Source organism: Conger conger, chromosome 1, assembly GCF_963514075.1.
Source record: "Conger conger chromosome 1, fConCon1.1, whole genome shotgun sequence".
NCBI lineage: Eukaryota > Metazoa > Chordata > Actinopteri > Anguilliformes > Congridae > Conger > Conger conger.
In genome coordinates, this window is record NC_083760.1 from 11,862,541 (window position 1) to 11,879,165 (window position 16,625).

Genomic DNA, 16,625 nt, shown 5'->3' on the forward strand with positions numbered 1-16,625 from the left:
GTAACATGTCTATCCATATTTCATAGTTCACTAAAGCTGTATGCAAGCACTACCATGTTAAAATAAAGTTTTACTGCACTGTTTTACATAGTTGTGCAAGTGTCTCTGTTGGGCATCTCTGGGTCACAAGTCTTGAACTGCCATTATGTAGTTGACATATACTCCAGTCACGGGTATACGCAGGAGTGACGTTGTGAAATGGTGTTTACCTTGTGGATATTGCTGTAAGAGCCCAACGGTAAGGGCAGTCAAATTTAACCTCCTCGCTCCAGAGAGAAATCGAGCCACTAGCTAAATTTGAATGTATGCATAAATCCTCCAAAAAAACACAAGTGACAAATGGCAATACGTATAAGGAGACTGGGGTAAAATATGGAGCTGACCTCGTTTGAGTTAACTGCAGCAGTGACGGGACTTAAATCTCAGAAATACCAGAGTTTTGCCTTTACAAAAAGAGCTCTGTTGAGGAGATTACGTTGTGTTTTGCTTCTTGGCTCAACCCGTGGTTTCAATGTGGTGGTTTGAATTTGTAGCAGTTGAATCTGATTTGAGTTTGGTGTCCATAGGTTTTAGACAAGATGTTTCTATTGCAGGCTTCCTTCTCTTGTGAGTTACTGCATCAGCCAGACTTGGAGCTTTGGTTTTATAAGGAAAATGTTCTGCCCATATCCTTACTGTGACATCATTAACCTTCACGCTAGTATACCTGTATAACTAAAAACAAAGGTAGGAATTTAAATTAATCCAAACTAGATTTTGGGTTCAATGCGCTATATTTATGCTTTTAAATAACAGAAAAAAAAATGTTCGTAAAGAAATGCACAAGCGCAAGCACAATGTGCATGCATTGAATTAGAATTTGCATTATATATTATCTGCATCTGAAGTACGTTTCTATGTATAAACATTGAGGTGGATCCTAGCCAACTAGACAAAATGAATGTGACCATATCATTCAAATACAACATTTATACTTCATTTGTACACATTCAAATAAACCATTTCAATGAGCTCTCATTAACATAGTGCAATATGAAGTACAGTGGTTTAACCGTTTGACAGTAGAATACCACTAGGTCCTGAGCACAGTACAGTACAGTACACATTCACTCATTCATGATTACATAGGAAACTCAGATAGCATTAGTGCATGGGGTTCATGTAAAAGAAAGTGCATGGGGTTCATGTAAAAGAAAGTGCAAAACTAAACTTGGCAAAAAAAAGAAATATATATATATACTTGACATGCAGCAGAAAACATCCAAATAATATACAGTAATGGGACAAAATGGCTGAAACATAACTTCCCCCATTGAATAATGGGTGTGTGTGACTTGGCACCTGATACATTTGAGCTTCAGCTCCTCAGCCACAGTACAGACAAAATGGGTTCGGTCAGCATTAGACTTAGTCCTGAAGGGCTACACTGCCTGCAGGTTATGCACTTTAGGGTTTAATTTTGTCACCGATTAGCTAAAGAATACACATAAGTCGTTTCCAAGGCCTAAACTGGCTGCTGATTAAAAGTAAACCGTGGAAAACTGCAAACCGTATCGCCCTCCGGGAGTTTAGTTTGGCATCCCTGACTTAAGATGAGAGTCGTGAGGCAGTGGTAGTAAAGCTACAATTAAAACGTGACAGGCTAAAGCAGTGCTTCATCCGCCCGGGAACAAAGCTATATTGACAAAATATGTAGCTATTAAGAGCTCACTGCGTACAGATTGAAAAAAAAAAAAAACATGTTCAGGCAGCAGTTTCAGACGGTATACTCATGGCACCAAAGAAATTAAGTGGAATGGGTAGGAAAAGTATGCATTAATATGTGTAATCAATTTTTGTTTTTCTGTGGCTCGATGGGCAAGTTTTACAGACACACATTAAGCCTAGTTCTAGGCTTAATGAAGATACTTGGAGATTCTCCAAACAAAACTCAATTTAATCCAGGATTGAGCTTAATCTGTGTCTGTGACACCAACTCTGTATGTGAGGGGCAGTCTGTAGCATAGTGGTTAAGGTACATTACAATAATGGCATTTGGCAGACGCGCTTATCCAGAGCGACGTACAGTTGAATAGACTGAGCAGGAGACAATCCTCCCCTGGAGCAATGCAGGGTTAAGGGCCTTGCTCAAGGGCCCAACGGCTGTGCGGATCTAATTGTGGCTATACTGATTAAACCGCCGACCTTGCGTGTTCGGGTCATGTACCTTAACCACTACGCTACAGGCCGCTACAGGTGTAGCCACAATAAGATGTTTCTACTCTCTTGCCGACAAGAGACGTGGGCTTCAGTCCTCAGTTGACCATGGACAGCAGCGATCGAAAGTTTTCCAATTCTCTGATGCTCGTTGAGATTCTGAAAAGAAAATGACAGATCGTTAAAGGCACAATAGGTAATTCTGGACTTCTAACGGTCAAGAGAGGAATAGCAGCAAGAAACACCTTCAAAGCACGACACTGTTTATCCCTCCCCTTCTCTGTAAACACACTGACGTTGAAACGCCATTTGCTGAGGCAACTAGAACCAATTTTCAACCAATGAGCTTGAATTATTGTACAGTTATACAATGTTTTGCTACAGAGAGTCAGGCCGTCAACTGTATATTTTGAAATACGAATTTAAGGACTGTAAACACAGGCAGAGGGTGAGTCAACATGTCAGTGAGCCACGAATGGATAGGATTTCAATGATAGGAAGGGATTTACAGTGGTCTTGTAACAAGGATGATCATAGGTCAGGATGATCATACCTCCCAAAAGCATTAAAGAGAGCTACGATTTCCTGGCGGGTCAGCTGGAAGCTGGGAATGGAGCTCCTCGACTTGGGCAGGGCCTCGATCTGCCTCTCGGAGAAGAGGATCTTTAACGCTGTGCCCAGGCCTTGGGTCTGGAAGTGTAGGAGGGTAACATCTTAGAATCACACCAGAGTAGAAACACACACTATGCCCACTGGCCCCTCCATCACTAATAGGTCACACTGCACTGAGAAACTCCACCCATCTTTGAACCAGCACCTCGTGCCTAGTTTTGCAACCCCCCCCCCCCCACCTCATTACATTAGCATAAAGATGTGCCCCCCATATCACAGTAGTCTAAGCAAACCTCTGTACCTTCTCCCATCACAAACATCTTCTATATGTCCACAGGGGTTATTAATATGATTTTCCATAATATTGAATTACACAATATTAGCATAATAACAACTGCTTACTATAGCCACAAATGAGTCTGTTTAAAAGTCTGGTTGGGCTCCACAAACTGTGGACATAAGGTCTTCCAAACGGGTGTAAGCCCAATCCTCTTAGGACTCCAGCCAAATGACACACAATGTCATATGGCTGGAATAAAGGGAGAGAAGGCAGCTCTGTTTGTGTTGATTTCCTTCACTAAGGAAGGGCATTAGAGCACCATTAGCTGGAACTCTGCCTACCTGCAGCTTCCCCCACAATCTGCACTTAAAGCATCCGACACAGTCCATGATCCGGGAAATGTTCCGGAAGGTCAGCTTGAAGTCCTCCTGACGTCGGACAGGAGATAAGTAGACACATTCAGAGAAAATATATCTATTTTTTCTAATGGACTGTTATATAAAATGGCGTACGTGCGCTCTGTATGGATTCAGTCATTACCTTCAGCTTGGCTGCCTCCTCTTTATTCCCAGTGAACAGAGAGGCCTCGTCAAAGTGCAGAGGAAAGGACCTGAGGAGAACCGTGACAGTCAGGCACGCTAAATATCTCTTTAAGTTGATGTAGTTGAATGGACAGTATTAGAGGCCATACACAATGCCACCAGCATACACACTGTAAATACCAGTAGGGTAAATGCTGCTGAATCTCATGTGTGGATTGTGTGAGGTGAAATGCTCTTCCTTCTTAATGTTTTTGACCAAACTTACTCACATTATAAGTATTACTCAACTATTACTCAACAACCAGGAGACATAAAAAAGGGGATCTTTCCAATCACTTATTTTTCACCTACTTCTTCCTTTCTTAGCTCCTTTTCCTGCTCCACCCATCGGGGAAGGCAAAAAAGGAAGCAAGAAAAGGAGGTGAAGATGGGGAAATCGCTTGAGAAAAATTAGGCTCATGGAATGTCCTTGCTCCTTCAAATCTCAGTTTGAAGACACATCAGTCACAGACGATCGATCTCTGGGTCACACAGAGAGGAGACAGGAGCTGAGAAATAAGCGATCGGAAAGACCCCTCTGTGATAATAACAGAGCACTAATTTTCTCATTTTACACTGGGGGTCTGACCCTCGGGAGCCAGGAGCTCTGCTGGTTTTTGTTTTCACCTTAATATGAGCATCCAGTACAGCCCCAGGTGAGGTGAGGTACCTGGGGCTGAACTGTAATGAACTGCTCTAATTGATTAATTGATTAATTGAGTGCAGAGTAACAACAAAAACTAGCAGAGCCTCCAGGACCAGGGCTGCAGATTACTGGGTTGCACAGCGCTATGTTTTAAAACATTTTGCCTGTAGTTACACCCACTTGGCCACTTGGAGGAGCTCTAGCAGCAGCTCTTTGTTGTGCTGGTCCTGGGCAGACTGGCCTGTGTAGAGCTGGAAGGAGGGCCGTTGGAAGAAGGGCAGGACTTTGGACAGGGCGCGCAGCTCGATCAGGTACAGGAAGTACAGGTTTCTCAGCCGCTTCGGGCCCTCCCCTTTCGTCAGCTCTGCGTCGAAGCGCTGCTGGAACTCCGTGGTGTTGTGACCCCACTTCTTCTCAAACCAGGACTCTAAGGGCATCGGCAAGGAGCGTGAGTCAGAGCCAAAATAACAAAAAACGAAATGCAATATGGCGTAAATCTCATGAACACAATCCCACTCACCGTCCAAGAGGTACCTGGCACTCAGGTGCACACTGATGCTGGCGTGGAGGCCGGAGACGAGCCTGAAGAAGGCCCTTTTCTCCACACACTGACCTAAGAGACACACAGACTCAGGGATCAGCCCACACACAGTCCTAAGAGACACACAGACTCAGGGATCAGCCTTATCTCCACACACTGACCTAAGAGAGACACAGATCAGCATTTTCTCCACACACTGACCAAAGAGACACACAGACTCAGGGATCAGCCTACACACTGACATAAGAGACACACAGACTCAGGGATCAGCCTTTTCCCCACACACTGACCTAAGACACACACAGGTCAGCCTTTTCTACACACACTGGCCTAAGAGACACACAGACTCAGGGATCAGCCTTATCTCCACACACTGACCTAAGAGAGACACAGATCAGCATTTTCTCCACACACTGACCAAAGATACACACAGACTCAGGGATCAGCCTACACACTGACATAAGAGACACACAGACTCAGGGATCAGCCTTTTCCCCACACACTGACCTAAGACACACACAGGTCAGCCTTTTCTACACGCACTGGCCTAAGAGACACACAGACTCAGGGATCAGCCTTATCTCCACACACTGACCTAAGAGACACACAGACTCAGGGATCAGCCTTTTCTACACACAATGACCTAAGAGACACACAGATCAGCCTTATCTCCACACACTGACCTAAGAGACACACAGACTCTGAGATCAGCGTTTTCTACACAGACAGACCTAAGAGAGAGACAGACTCAGGGATCAGCCTTTTCTCCACGCACTGACCTAAGAGACACACAGACTCAAGGATCAGATAGTGCTGCTTCTCCATAGTCACTTCTCTATAGTGAACATATCATTATAATGCTGCCTAAATATCAGCACATCAAAAAGATAACCGCTGTAAACAGTATAGGGTGGATTCCAGGGCAATGACGAGAAGTACTTACCTTCTAGCCATCTGTAAAATGTCCGTCCTGAAAATGAGAAGTGTGCATTTGTAGAAGTGAGAAATAAATGCATTTGTAGAAGTGAGAAATAAATGCAACACACAAAAAAAATGGACTTATACATAAAAACTATACATTTGAACACATCATAAGACAGAAAACATAAAATCTTACCATCCTTTTCTCCTGCAGGAAAGAAATAAAACATGCATTACATTAATGCCATTTGGTATACGCTCTTATCCAGAGCAACGTACAGTTGATTAGACTAAGGAGGAGACAATTCTCCCCTGGAGCAATGTAGGGTTAAGGGCGTTGCTCAAGGGCCCAACAGCTGTGCGGATCATATTCTGGCTACACCGGAGATCGAACCACCGACCTTGCGGTTCCCAGTCATGTACCTTAACCACTACGCTACAGGCCGCCACATACAGTATGTATCATTGCAAAAGGAATAAGTAAAACATTAAGCAAATAACTGCTGAATATAATTAGGACTGGGATTCTTCACATGAATATAATTTGACTCCAAAGCAGAATTAGTGTAATTGGCAAAATCAAGACAAAATCTTTTGATCTACTTACTGTATCTTTCCATAGGATTCAATGGTCGTTTAATAGTGGTTGGCCTGAAAGAAACACAAGCAACATAAACATCTGCCAATTACATACACACTAAAACTGACACAAATAAAAAAAACTCTTAGTTCAAGAAAGAAGAAGTTACCAATTTACACTCCTATTTATTTTGCAAATAAATAAATAATGTTTCTGACAAAACAAGTATTCACCAGCAGAGGGCAATGTGGCATACTGAATACGCAGAGGAAACAACCATGTACGTGACCTCAAGGCAACATTTTCCTCAGCTCCCAGAAAAGTAACAGTCAGGGCAGACTTACTTGAAGCAATTTTCCTCATAGATGCTGTTCCAAATCTGCCAGGATTCCAGTCCCTTATACCCAGTGAAGCGCTCCGGGTTCAGCAACAAATCCACATACTGGGAATCAGGTGCGTCCTCGTCTGGGGAAACATAGACGGGTCATTTGGGGTCGACAGCGCTGGCAATGAATCTGTTATCTTTCAGCGTGGCGACAAGGCCATCGGCGAGTATTTTTCATTCGGCCCACCCGCGACTGTGTGCACCGCTAAGTTCTGATCTGTGCCATGAACGGGGTTTTGGGCGAAAAGGTGTGGATGAATTTCGGAAGAAATCTCACCGTCCACTACACAGAAGCGATCTTCCGCATCATCGTGTCTGTTCCAGTCCAGCAAGGCCTGTCGAGTCTCCTCGCTACATAGTACAAGAACCACTGTCAGGAATATTCTGGAAAGTACTTGCCTCAGTTAAGAAACTTGCTGGGGCATTAGGCTCAAATGAACAACAAAACCAGAATCTCAGTGAACACTTCCAATTGCTTCTTTTTTTAAAGCAGAATATTTTGTAATATGTTGATGTTGATGATGCAATGTGAATTACAGCTGCCAAATCATTTTACAGAACTGGTCAAAGAGGGATAACTGTGCAATGAAGTTGCACTGTATTGCGTAAAGAAATTAGTCAAGAATAATATAAATAAATAAATAAATAAGCGCTTTAGAAAATCTGAGGTAACGAAGCAATGGAACCATGTCTATAACTCTGTAATACCTTATTTAATATGTGTAGACCATTGTCCTGATGTATTTACTCCTATCATATCATGCACTGTGAAAGACATTTAGCAGCACAGCACCTAAGTGAGCGGTCCACGGCTCCCAGAGTTTCAGCTTTCTCACACTCCTTTACTTCATCATTGGCCTCCTCTGAATACTGCAGAGAATGTTACACAACAGTGAATTGTATTAGCTATATTTCATTCATGATTTGAAAAAATATTTGTCATTCTCGTCACAATGGTTGAATATTATTTTGTACCTTGTAGCTGCTTGATTTGAGCCCCTCCGGCACCTCATCCTGTTAGAGACACCAGGAAAACAAATCATCGTACTGATGGCGACTTGTTGAATGCAGCACGTTTTTGCGCGTATAACGGTACTCACCGGTTTGCATGGGTTCACGGCACAATTCCTCGAGCCACAGTGACTGTTTTCTGACCAAAACGGACAGGGGTTGTTCAGATTCACCTGGGACAAAAGACGGACGTTAAATGGACGTTCTGTTTCCTGCTGTAACAATTGTAGCCGAGACTGTGCGTGTCTAACAAGGCAGGGATGGAACCCCTGTTCCCACCTTGTAAAACCTGAAATAATCGGAGCCCAGGAGCTTTTGTAGTTTTGGAAAGAGTTGCTTATTGTTGAAGGCATCGATGCTCTCCACGTCGCATGTACAGTCATCCAAGTGCCCCGTTACCTTAAAAAGTTAAACAACTTTTAGACAACCTTTTCAACACGCAACGGAGATGATGATGATGATGATGATGATGATGATGACGACTATTGTTATTTGAGATGTTACAGCGTTCTAATTATTATCATCATCAACCCCATTATAATCGTTTAGTTAGCTATATAGCTATTAGTACTGTTTACAATACAAATAACTCCCCTGTCGTAATAGTAGATAACAATGACTGTAATTCACTTGGACTTACCTGACAGAAGCACCTGTGTGCGGCGGGACTTGAGCTTGAGTTTATGGAATTAAAAAGTGCAAAAATTCCCAACAGAAGCAACACTGTAATTGTACAATCCATATCTGCCATATGTATAAGCGGCCAACAATTCCTCTACAAAAGCCGTAGAAGCCTACACCTTGTCACCTATTCTCTGAAATTCTACGGATTCTAGGCTTGGTTAGGCTACGTGATCACTTAGTAACTCGTCATATCTCCGTCACTTTTCAGTTGGCTATTTCCTCGAGTTACGATAGGCTAATACATTCGCATGAAGCAAGCCACAATGCTGCAGTTTACTCTACTTCCTATCGACTCACTCAAATACGTGAATTACGTGACTTCTCCGGTGGCCGCTGTTTTGGATTGATATGAATACGTCACACGTGTTCATTGTTTCTTCCGTAGAAACCGGACACTATTTATTTTGCATAGCAGTGTTTTACAGCAGATTCATAGGCTAAAATTGTGATAATAGACTAAATTATTTATTATTTTAGTATGTTCCGTAGTACTATAGCTAAACAGCGCTGAAGAATGACACAGATTAAATAATCTTTTTAGGAAGGGGTACAATTAAGAAGGATACATTTGTCCGATAATTTTACAAGGTCTTTCTTTTCTACGGTCTATGAATCAATAATCGAGATATGATCAATGCAGCACTGTCTGCGCAGCACCCGTTTAGAATGGACTGCAGCGAATAATAATTACCCAGAATACCAGCGGGTCATTCCCACAATTCCGCGGGACCCAGGACAACGTCAGGCGGTGCAACATGGCGGATCCCAGAGAGAAAGCGCTACAAGACTATAGGAAGAAATTACTTGATCACAAAGAAATTGACGGGCGTCTGAAAGAGCGTATGTTTTCTGCTAGTCATACGTTATGTTTAAACTGAAGTTCTGTTTAGGAATCGTGTCATTCAATTCTTTATTTTGCATTTAAATAATGAAAAGGGCAAGGCAACAGCCCAAGTCGCTTTGTCATCCGACCAGCCATTGATGTAATACCGAAAAATGTGTGTTGTCATGCTGTCTTTTAGGCAGAATGACAACAGCTATTTACTTGAATTAAGTTAAAATCTAGCTTGTAGTTTTTGCATAATGAGGTATTAGTATGGTCATCCTGCTGGAATCTGTCCATTCTTTGATTTGATGCCATTTTCGATAGGCTAGCTAGCTAGCTAGCTGGCTGGCTATTTCGTTAGCTAGGTAACTTTAGCTGATACTGTAGCCTAAGTATCACAGTTAGCTAGCTTACGCCTGGTTAATACTTACTAAGTTATGCATCCATCTGTTTAGCTATGAAGCTAATTTTTGTCGAAACACATATTTGACATTTTATCGTTTTCACCCATGGTCGATTCCATAACTTAGGTAGCTTAAGGGTTTCAATGTTTGTTTAAAGCTCTGCGACGGATGAATGAATAAAGCCAGCTAGCATATCTATGGATAGCCTTAATATAGATACTGAATTAATGGACGGTAGGAATGTTTTATCCATAATGAGTTAGGTGCTGCTTTTATCGCCACTATGAAATTCTTCACTCTTGGGAAATGGATTGTTGAGTGCTGCCAGACGTGTAGCTATTTACCCACATCGCCTCATTAGCTAGGTGCTTGGTTTCTTTTATCACGACCTTGTTTATTAAGAATAACGCTTTATTTCTATGAATTTCTGATTTAAGTGCGAGAACAACTAAAGGAACTCACCAAGCAATATGAGAAATCCGAAAATGACCTGAAAGCTTTGCAAAGTGTCGGACAGGTATGAGCATTTCCGTATTCACAAATATTACTGCATAGTACGTTAAACTTTGACGGTCTTCTTTATTCCTTTATAGCGTTAGACGTGCAAGTGTGGAATTACCTGTTTATGCTTATTGTGTTTTGTGCCGATTGTGCCGATAGACACGACAGTATTTCGATCATTTCTTTATAGATTGTCGGCGAAGTGCTGAAACAGTTAACAGAAGAGAAATGTGAGTGCCTTAACTTCGTTGTCATGTTTTTGTGAACCTAATTGTGGCACCTAAAGCAGCTATTACTGTATATTGTATGGAAGTTTTACATTTTAGTTTTTTTAAAGAGTTTAATAACAATATTTGTAGGGTTTTGCATTGCATGAACTATTTCTTACTGTCTTACAGTCATTGTTAAAGCAACCAACGGTCCACGTTATGTTGTTGGCTGCCGTCGACAAGTAAGTTCAAACAGGATTTTCAATATTGATACATTACATACTTGCAGTCCTTTGCCTGTGACTCCATATTATTCAATTGCCTACCTTATTTTATCCTGTAGGCATGGCCTGCTCCTTGCAATATCACTTTATTCCTTTTAGTTATGTTAAATTTAGAAGATTTGTCAAACATTATTTATTGTCATGTTCTCTTGTAATTCAGCTGGATAAATCCAAACTCAAGCCTGGCACCAGAGTTGCCCTGGACATGACCACACTAACCATTATGAGGTAAGATGCCCCTGGAAGAAGTCTCTGCCACATGTTGCTGTCTGTCATATAGGCTATGGTGTTACATGCTCTGATTACATGGTGGATGTAACCTTGTCCAACATGTCTGACACGGCTTGCATATGTTAACATCACGCATCACATCATGCACATACAGGCAGATAATACAGATCGGTCTTTTGTAGGATTGCAGCCAGTGTTTGAACCCACATTCCTTTGATGGCACAGCCATGAACTTAAGGACTGTTATAGCCTTTAGTCCCAGGGCAGTAAGTGCCCAGTGAGTGCTGATACTAATCCCAATATATATCCCAATTGCAGAAAAATTCATGGTTTGAATGAAAGGATACATTTTTCATAATAAAAAAAAAAAACGCTCCTTCTCAGAATGGCATTTTTGTAGCCATATCGATTCAATCTGTTTACAAATGTGAGGACGTTCTCACCAAGTATGCAAGTGTGATGACGCATGCACAGTTACTTTCATATCAAATGCGAAAGAGCAAGTGTCTAAAATCCAAAGGGTGTCTTTATAATGAGGTTTCATATGTTGCTCAATATTGGTTGTCCGACAACATTGTTGGTTGTCTCCAGGCAGTCTTCTTTCTTCAACATACAAGTTCGCTGGATTATGGTCTTAATATTTGGAATGTTAAAAAAAACAAATTTTACGCGTAGCCACTTTAATGTAAGATAATAACAAATGGAAAACATCCAGGTTTTAAAGAGCAGTGGGAACGAACAGAAATAGTCCAGTACCTCCTGCTGCAGGCTATTAAACACACACATTGAAGCATACCCTTTAGTGCTCTCCTACTGTTCTCTGCTACATCAAAACTGCAGGTAAATAATGGCATAGGGGAAAAAAGCCAAAAGCTGACTTGTATGGCCTACTGTTTACAGGTACCTGCCCAGGGAGGTGGACCCCCTGGTGTACAATATGTCCCATGAAGACCCAGGCAGTGTCTCCTACTCGGAGATTGGGGGCTTGTCAGAGCAGATCCGTGAGCTGCGAGAGGTGCGTCATAAACCCTGCTCTGTGGATGCTTCGTCAGTGCGGATTCGTGACGTTTTTTCACCGCCATACAGGGGTCTTTGCTGATTGTCATGATGCTTGTGATAATGTGTTCTCACTTTTGCTTCATTGGATGTAAACTGGAACATTCTTTACTTTCAAATCCTTATGAAGTCAGGTAATTCTTAAAGTATTTGCGTAGCTGTCATTTCTGTGTTTCTGTAGACTGGTCATTGGATAGTGTTTCAGCATTATAGTAGTAATAATAATAATTTGTTATTTAGCTGATGCTTTCATCCAAAGCAACCTACAGTTGAATAGACTAAGTAGGGGACAATCCCCTCTGGAGCGCTGTTATGGGCCTTGCTCAAGGGCCCTACAGCTTGAACCACCAACCTTCTGGGTCCCAGTCATGTATGTTACAGGCTGCATTGTGATTTGCGGTGGGATGTTAACAGTGCATCTGCTGTTTCAGGTGATCGAGCTGCCCCTGACCAACCCAGAGCTCTTCCAGAGAGTGGGTATCATCCCCCCGAAGGGCTGTCTGCTGTATGGACCACCAGGTGATTAGAGTATATCTTTTACGGTCCAGTGTTTTATACTCTTTCTCTTTTGAGGTTGTGATGTAGAAAGGATTTTTACATGCATACTTATGAACGTGCGCACACATTCATATACTTGAATCGTGACTTGCTGTATGTGGTAAAGCATTGGATTTTTCATTTTCCTAAGGCACTGGAAAGACCCTTTTGGCCAGAGCCGTTGCCAGTCAGCTTGACTGCAACTTCCTGAAGGTAAGCTGCTGCTCTTCCCCTCATTGTGGTTTCTGAGCTGCCTTTGAAGGAACTCTGACATTGAAACTCTGACGGTCTGACCCCAGGTGGTGTCCAGCTCCATTGTGGATAAGTACATTGGAGAAAGCGCCAGGCTGATCAGGGAGATGTTCAACTATGCCAGGGATCACCAGCCCTGTATCATCTTCATGGATGAAATCGATGCCATTGGTGAGAACCCAAGGTCCTACTGAACCCAACACAGCCAGGAATCAGTACTGGCATGCCCAGTCTGTAGTCTTGGAACGGAAACCATCCTTGATGGTGAGTAGTGGAACTGTTGTTCATTTTGTTGTTCTGCCTATTTTTAAGGGGGCCGCCGTTTCTCTGAGGGCACCTCCGCTGATCGAGAGATTCAGAGGACGCTGATGGAGGTAAGCTTCAAATCCAGCTGTTATTCAGACATGATTCAATAGAGCCCTTTTGGTCTTCATTTTTATTCCTAGTAGATTTGAATTATTGTATTGAATTGCATTTGTGACTGATGCTGTACTAGTTGCTGAGCAACATTGCGGTTCTTGACTGTGACCCTGTCCGATCTGTATTCGTGCCCAGCTTCTGAACCAGATGGACGGGTTTGATACTCTGCACAGAGTGAAGATGATCATGGCCACCAACCGGCCTGACACCCTCGACCCTGCCCTGCTTCGTCCCGGCAGGCTGGACCGCAAGATCCGTACGTTACCACTGCGCTGATATTCCTCTGGCCTGTTGTCCGAGGCCTGCAATTTGCTGATTAAGAATAAGAAAGCGAAAATCATAGAAACGTGAATGAAAATGAATAGATAACATTTTTTCCCCTCTTAACAGGCATTTTCAGGTCAAAATGTATAAGCACATGAAATGCTATTCCAAAAATGCCATGTTGCTGCTGTTAATTATTTATTCAAATTTGTATGGAGCTGCTCATAGCTCATTGAAGCTTGCCTGAGCGTGCTGCTGATTTATGATAAGTATTAGCTTTATTTCAAGTTATTTTAATTTGAAATAGAACATTAGTTATATCTATTATCTCGATTTTCAGGTATTGATTCCATACAGGTATTTTCATGAAATGAAATGAAATTTTGCAAATTACAATGCTGCAGAACCAGGGAAAAACATATTGGAAATATATTGGAGCTCTCTGGATGTTAGATTTTATATTGGGTGCTACACTGCCACCTGTGACTGTTCACTGCCATAAAGTAGGAATGGGGTGTAGGTGAATTTATCCATGTTTGACTTTTGGCCTGGAGAAATTAATGTACTTACAGCTGTTTATTTTTCAAAGACATAGGTTAAGAAAATGTTTTTGTGACCAATTTGTACTCATTTGGACTCTTCCCTCCCTGTAGACATTGAGCTGCCAAATGAACAAGCTCGCCTGGACATCCTGAAGATCCACTCCGGACCCATTACCAAGCATGGAGAAATAGGTCAGTCTGCACAGAGGGTACCTCTGAATGCAAGACATTTTGAGAAAGCTAGGCACATCCTCATATCCTACTAGCAAAACTAGGAAGGTATTATCTCAGGATCCTAGTCTTCAGTGGCAGGTAGTGTCTGAGATGCCAGCTATTCTAGAATGCATTCACAAATAATGTGGCAACGGGATCCTATTGTTGATCATGTTATGTGTGACCAAGTTATTAAAATTTGAATTTAGTCATTGATTATTAGACTTTAACATCAGTCATTTTCAGTCCCCTCCTAGCATGATACTGCCTTGAGTGACTGGAAATGCAATGTGTGTGCATGAGCAATTTGTGTATTATCTTTAGATTGTCTCCAGATTTTATACATTGAATAATTTCACATGTACTTGCTTTTTTATATTTGATTATTCACAGATTATGAAGCGATTGTGAAGCTCTCCGACGGTTTCAATGGAGCTGATTTGAGAAACGTGTGCACTGAAGCGGGTGAGAACCATGATCTTTCAGGGGCAAATGTTGTATTGCTCTAACTGCACAGATATCTTCAGTCACTTCAGTGCTAATGCAAACCTTCACGAATGTTTAATTGCTTTTGCAGGCATGTTTGCAATCCGTGCTGATCACGAGTATGTAACTCAGGAAGATTTCATGAAGGCAGTGCGCAAAGTGGCAGATTCTAAGAAGCTGGAATCCAAGCTGGACTACAAGCCAGTATAACAAAGCTTCTTGCCATCAAGAAAGATACTGAGTGCACAAGTGAGAAGACAAACTAAACTTAAAAACGGGAAAGTTTGCCATTTCTGTACTGTACTCCATTACAAATATATATATACACAAGTGTAGAGTGTAGAACCCATTAACTTTAGAGGATAAAGCTATGCTGCAGTGTTTTTTTTGTATGTAGCAAAAAAAAAAAAACTTTGTTCTATTCTGTCCATTGGAGAAAAATATGGCTGTCTTCAGTAATTGTACAATTTCCGTGTCCTTTTTGCCATTTCTACACCGGTGTAATATGAACCATCAATTGACCTCAAGAATGATTGAATATACATTTAATACAATTGTTCCTGGTTCTGTCTTGTTTCCTATTAAACACTGTCCGAAGTCTAAGTATTTAAGTGATTTATTACCACTTAAGGAGAAAAGGAATGTTCATCAATGGAGCATTTGTATCCTGCGCTTATAAAGATATATGAAAGCTGTATGCCTGGTTGACTTTGTACCATGTAAAATACAGTCATTAAAACTTTCTGTAAAATAAGCAAACTGAAAGTGTGTCTAATCTTAAAGCTTTATCCTATTGGAAAACGTTTATTGTGGGACCTGCATTTTTATTTGCAGTGGGCTCTAGAATTATTGGCACCCCCGACTGGCAATCCACAAAAAAAGCACAAATTTCCGAGAAAATTCTGAATGTGAAAAATTCTGTACTTTATAAATGTTTCAATGGAACCAACCAAAATCAAAAATTGATTTCAAAAATGGATTTCACCGAAATCAAGGTTCCATAATTGTTGGCACCCCTGGTTTAGTACTTTCTGGCAGACGCTCTTATCCAGAGCGACGTACAACAAAGTGCATACCCATAACCAGGGATAAGTGCGCTGAAAGACCCTAGAGGGAAGTACAATTTCAAGTACTACATGCGCAACAAAGATAAGGACCAGGGCCCATTTGATTTATTTATTTATTTTTTTAAACCGCAACACACAAAAGTATGAACACTGCTTACCTAACCAAACTGAAACAAGTAAATCACAGAAACACAACAATTAAGGTTTACAGGGAGGTAGGGAGGGACATGGAGAGGTGCTTGAAGTTTGCGCTTGAAGATGGGAAGAGATTCTACAGTTCTGACCTCAGAGGGAGTACGTTCCAGCACCGTGGACCCAGAACAGACAGTACTGAGCTGAACGAAGATGCCAATTTTGTGACAAAAACGATACAAAAAATGTTGCGCCTCTAGGAAGTAGATGAAGTAAAATTGTAGTTGACCATTTCAGCATCGACAAATGATGTCAATAACCTTCGTAAATGACTAGCCAAAGTCATACACGCATGAAATTTGGCCAAGACGATTGACACCAACACGTGTGGGATAATTCACAATGTTCTTATAACCCAGAGTATTTTTAGAACCCCATGTACCTCCTTAAATTCAGCATAATCGTCAGCAGCTGTTTTACAGACTGAACACAGGCAGTAATATAATGAAATAACATTTGCTCAAAATCATAAAAGAAATGCATCGTTTTTTTAAATTTCACCTGTCACCTGCATGCCGACTGAAATGTATTTTAACGTATTACGTATTTTTATTAGCAGAAAGTAAAAAGACGTATTTATAAGTCCATTGATTTGGTTTAAAAAAACAAAAACAAAAAAAAACATCCATCTGTATCCTCACCCCCTAGTTAGAGAACCCATTGGAAAACGCAGTCCAAAAGCAGCAAATTATGGATTTGTTGTC

At 41.5% G+C, this 16,625-nt stretch overlaps 2 protein-coding genes across 2 annotated transcripts; one reads left to right on the forward strand and one right to left on the reverse strand.

Annotated features, from left to right (window-relative positions):
• Positions 1-954: 954 nt before the first annotated feature.
• On the reverse strand, positions 955-9,095 carry ero1a (endoplasmic reticulum oxidoreductase 1 alpha). Its single transcript, XM_061232522.1, has 16 exons — positions 8,394-9,095; positions 8,033-8,152; positions 7,843-7,926; positions 7,718-7,756; positions 7,536-7,612; positions 7,020-7,093; positions 6,702-6,822; positions 6,385-6,428; positions 5,974-5,985; positions 5,800-5,826; positions 4,836-4,928; positions 4,496-4,742; positions 3,629-3,698; positions 3,430-3,516; positions 2,750-2,886; positions 955-2,355 (listed from the first exon to the last, which is right to left on the reverse strand). The coding sequence occupies exons 1-16, from the start codon at positions 8,502-8,504 to the stop codon at positions 2,295-2,297; spliced, it is 1,404 nt and encodes a 467-aa protein (XP_061088506.1). The 5' UTR covers positions 8,505-9,095; the 3' UTR covers positions 955-2,294.
• Positions 8,842-15,265, forward strand: psmc6 (proteasome 26S subunit, ATPase 6). Its single transcript, XM_061232535.1, has 14 exons — positions 8,842-9,277; positions 10,105-10,184; positions 10,359-10,398; positions 10,567-10,619; positions 10,822-10,889; positions 11,793-11,907; positions 12,380-12,467; positions 12,637-12,698; positions 12,785-12,908; positions 13,050-13,111; positions 13,293-13,413; positions 14,075-14,155; positions 14,570-14,641; positions 14,754-15,265. Exons 1-14 carry the CDS (start codon positions 9,193-9,195, stop codon positions 14,870-14,872), a joined length of 1,170 nt encoding a protein of 389 aa, XP_061088519.1. The 5' UTR covers positions 8,842-9,192; the 3' UTR covers positions 14,873-15,265.
• The last annotated feature ends 1,360 nt before the right edge of the window (positions 15,266-16,625 follow it).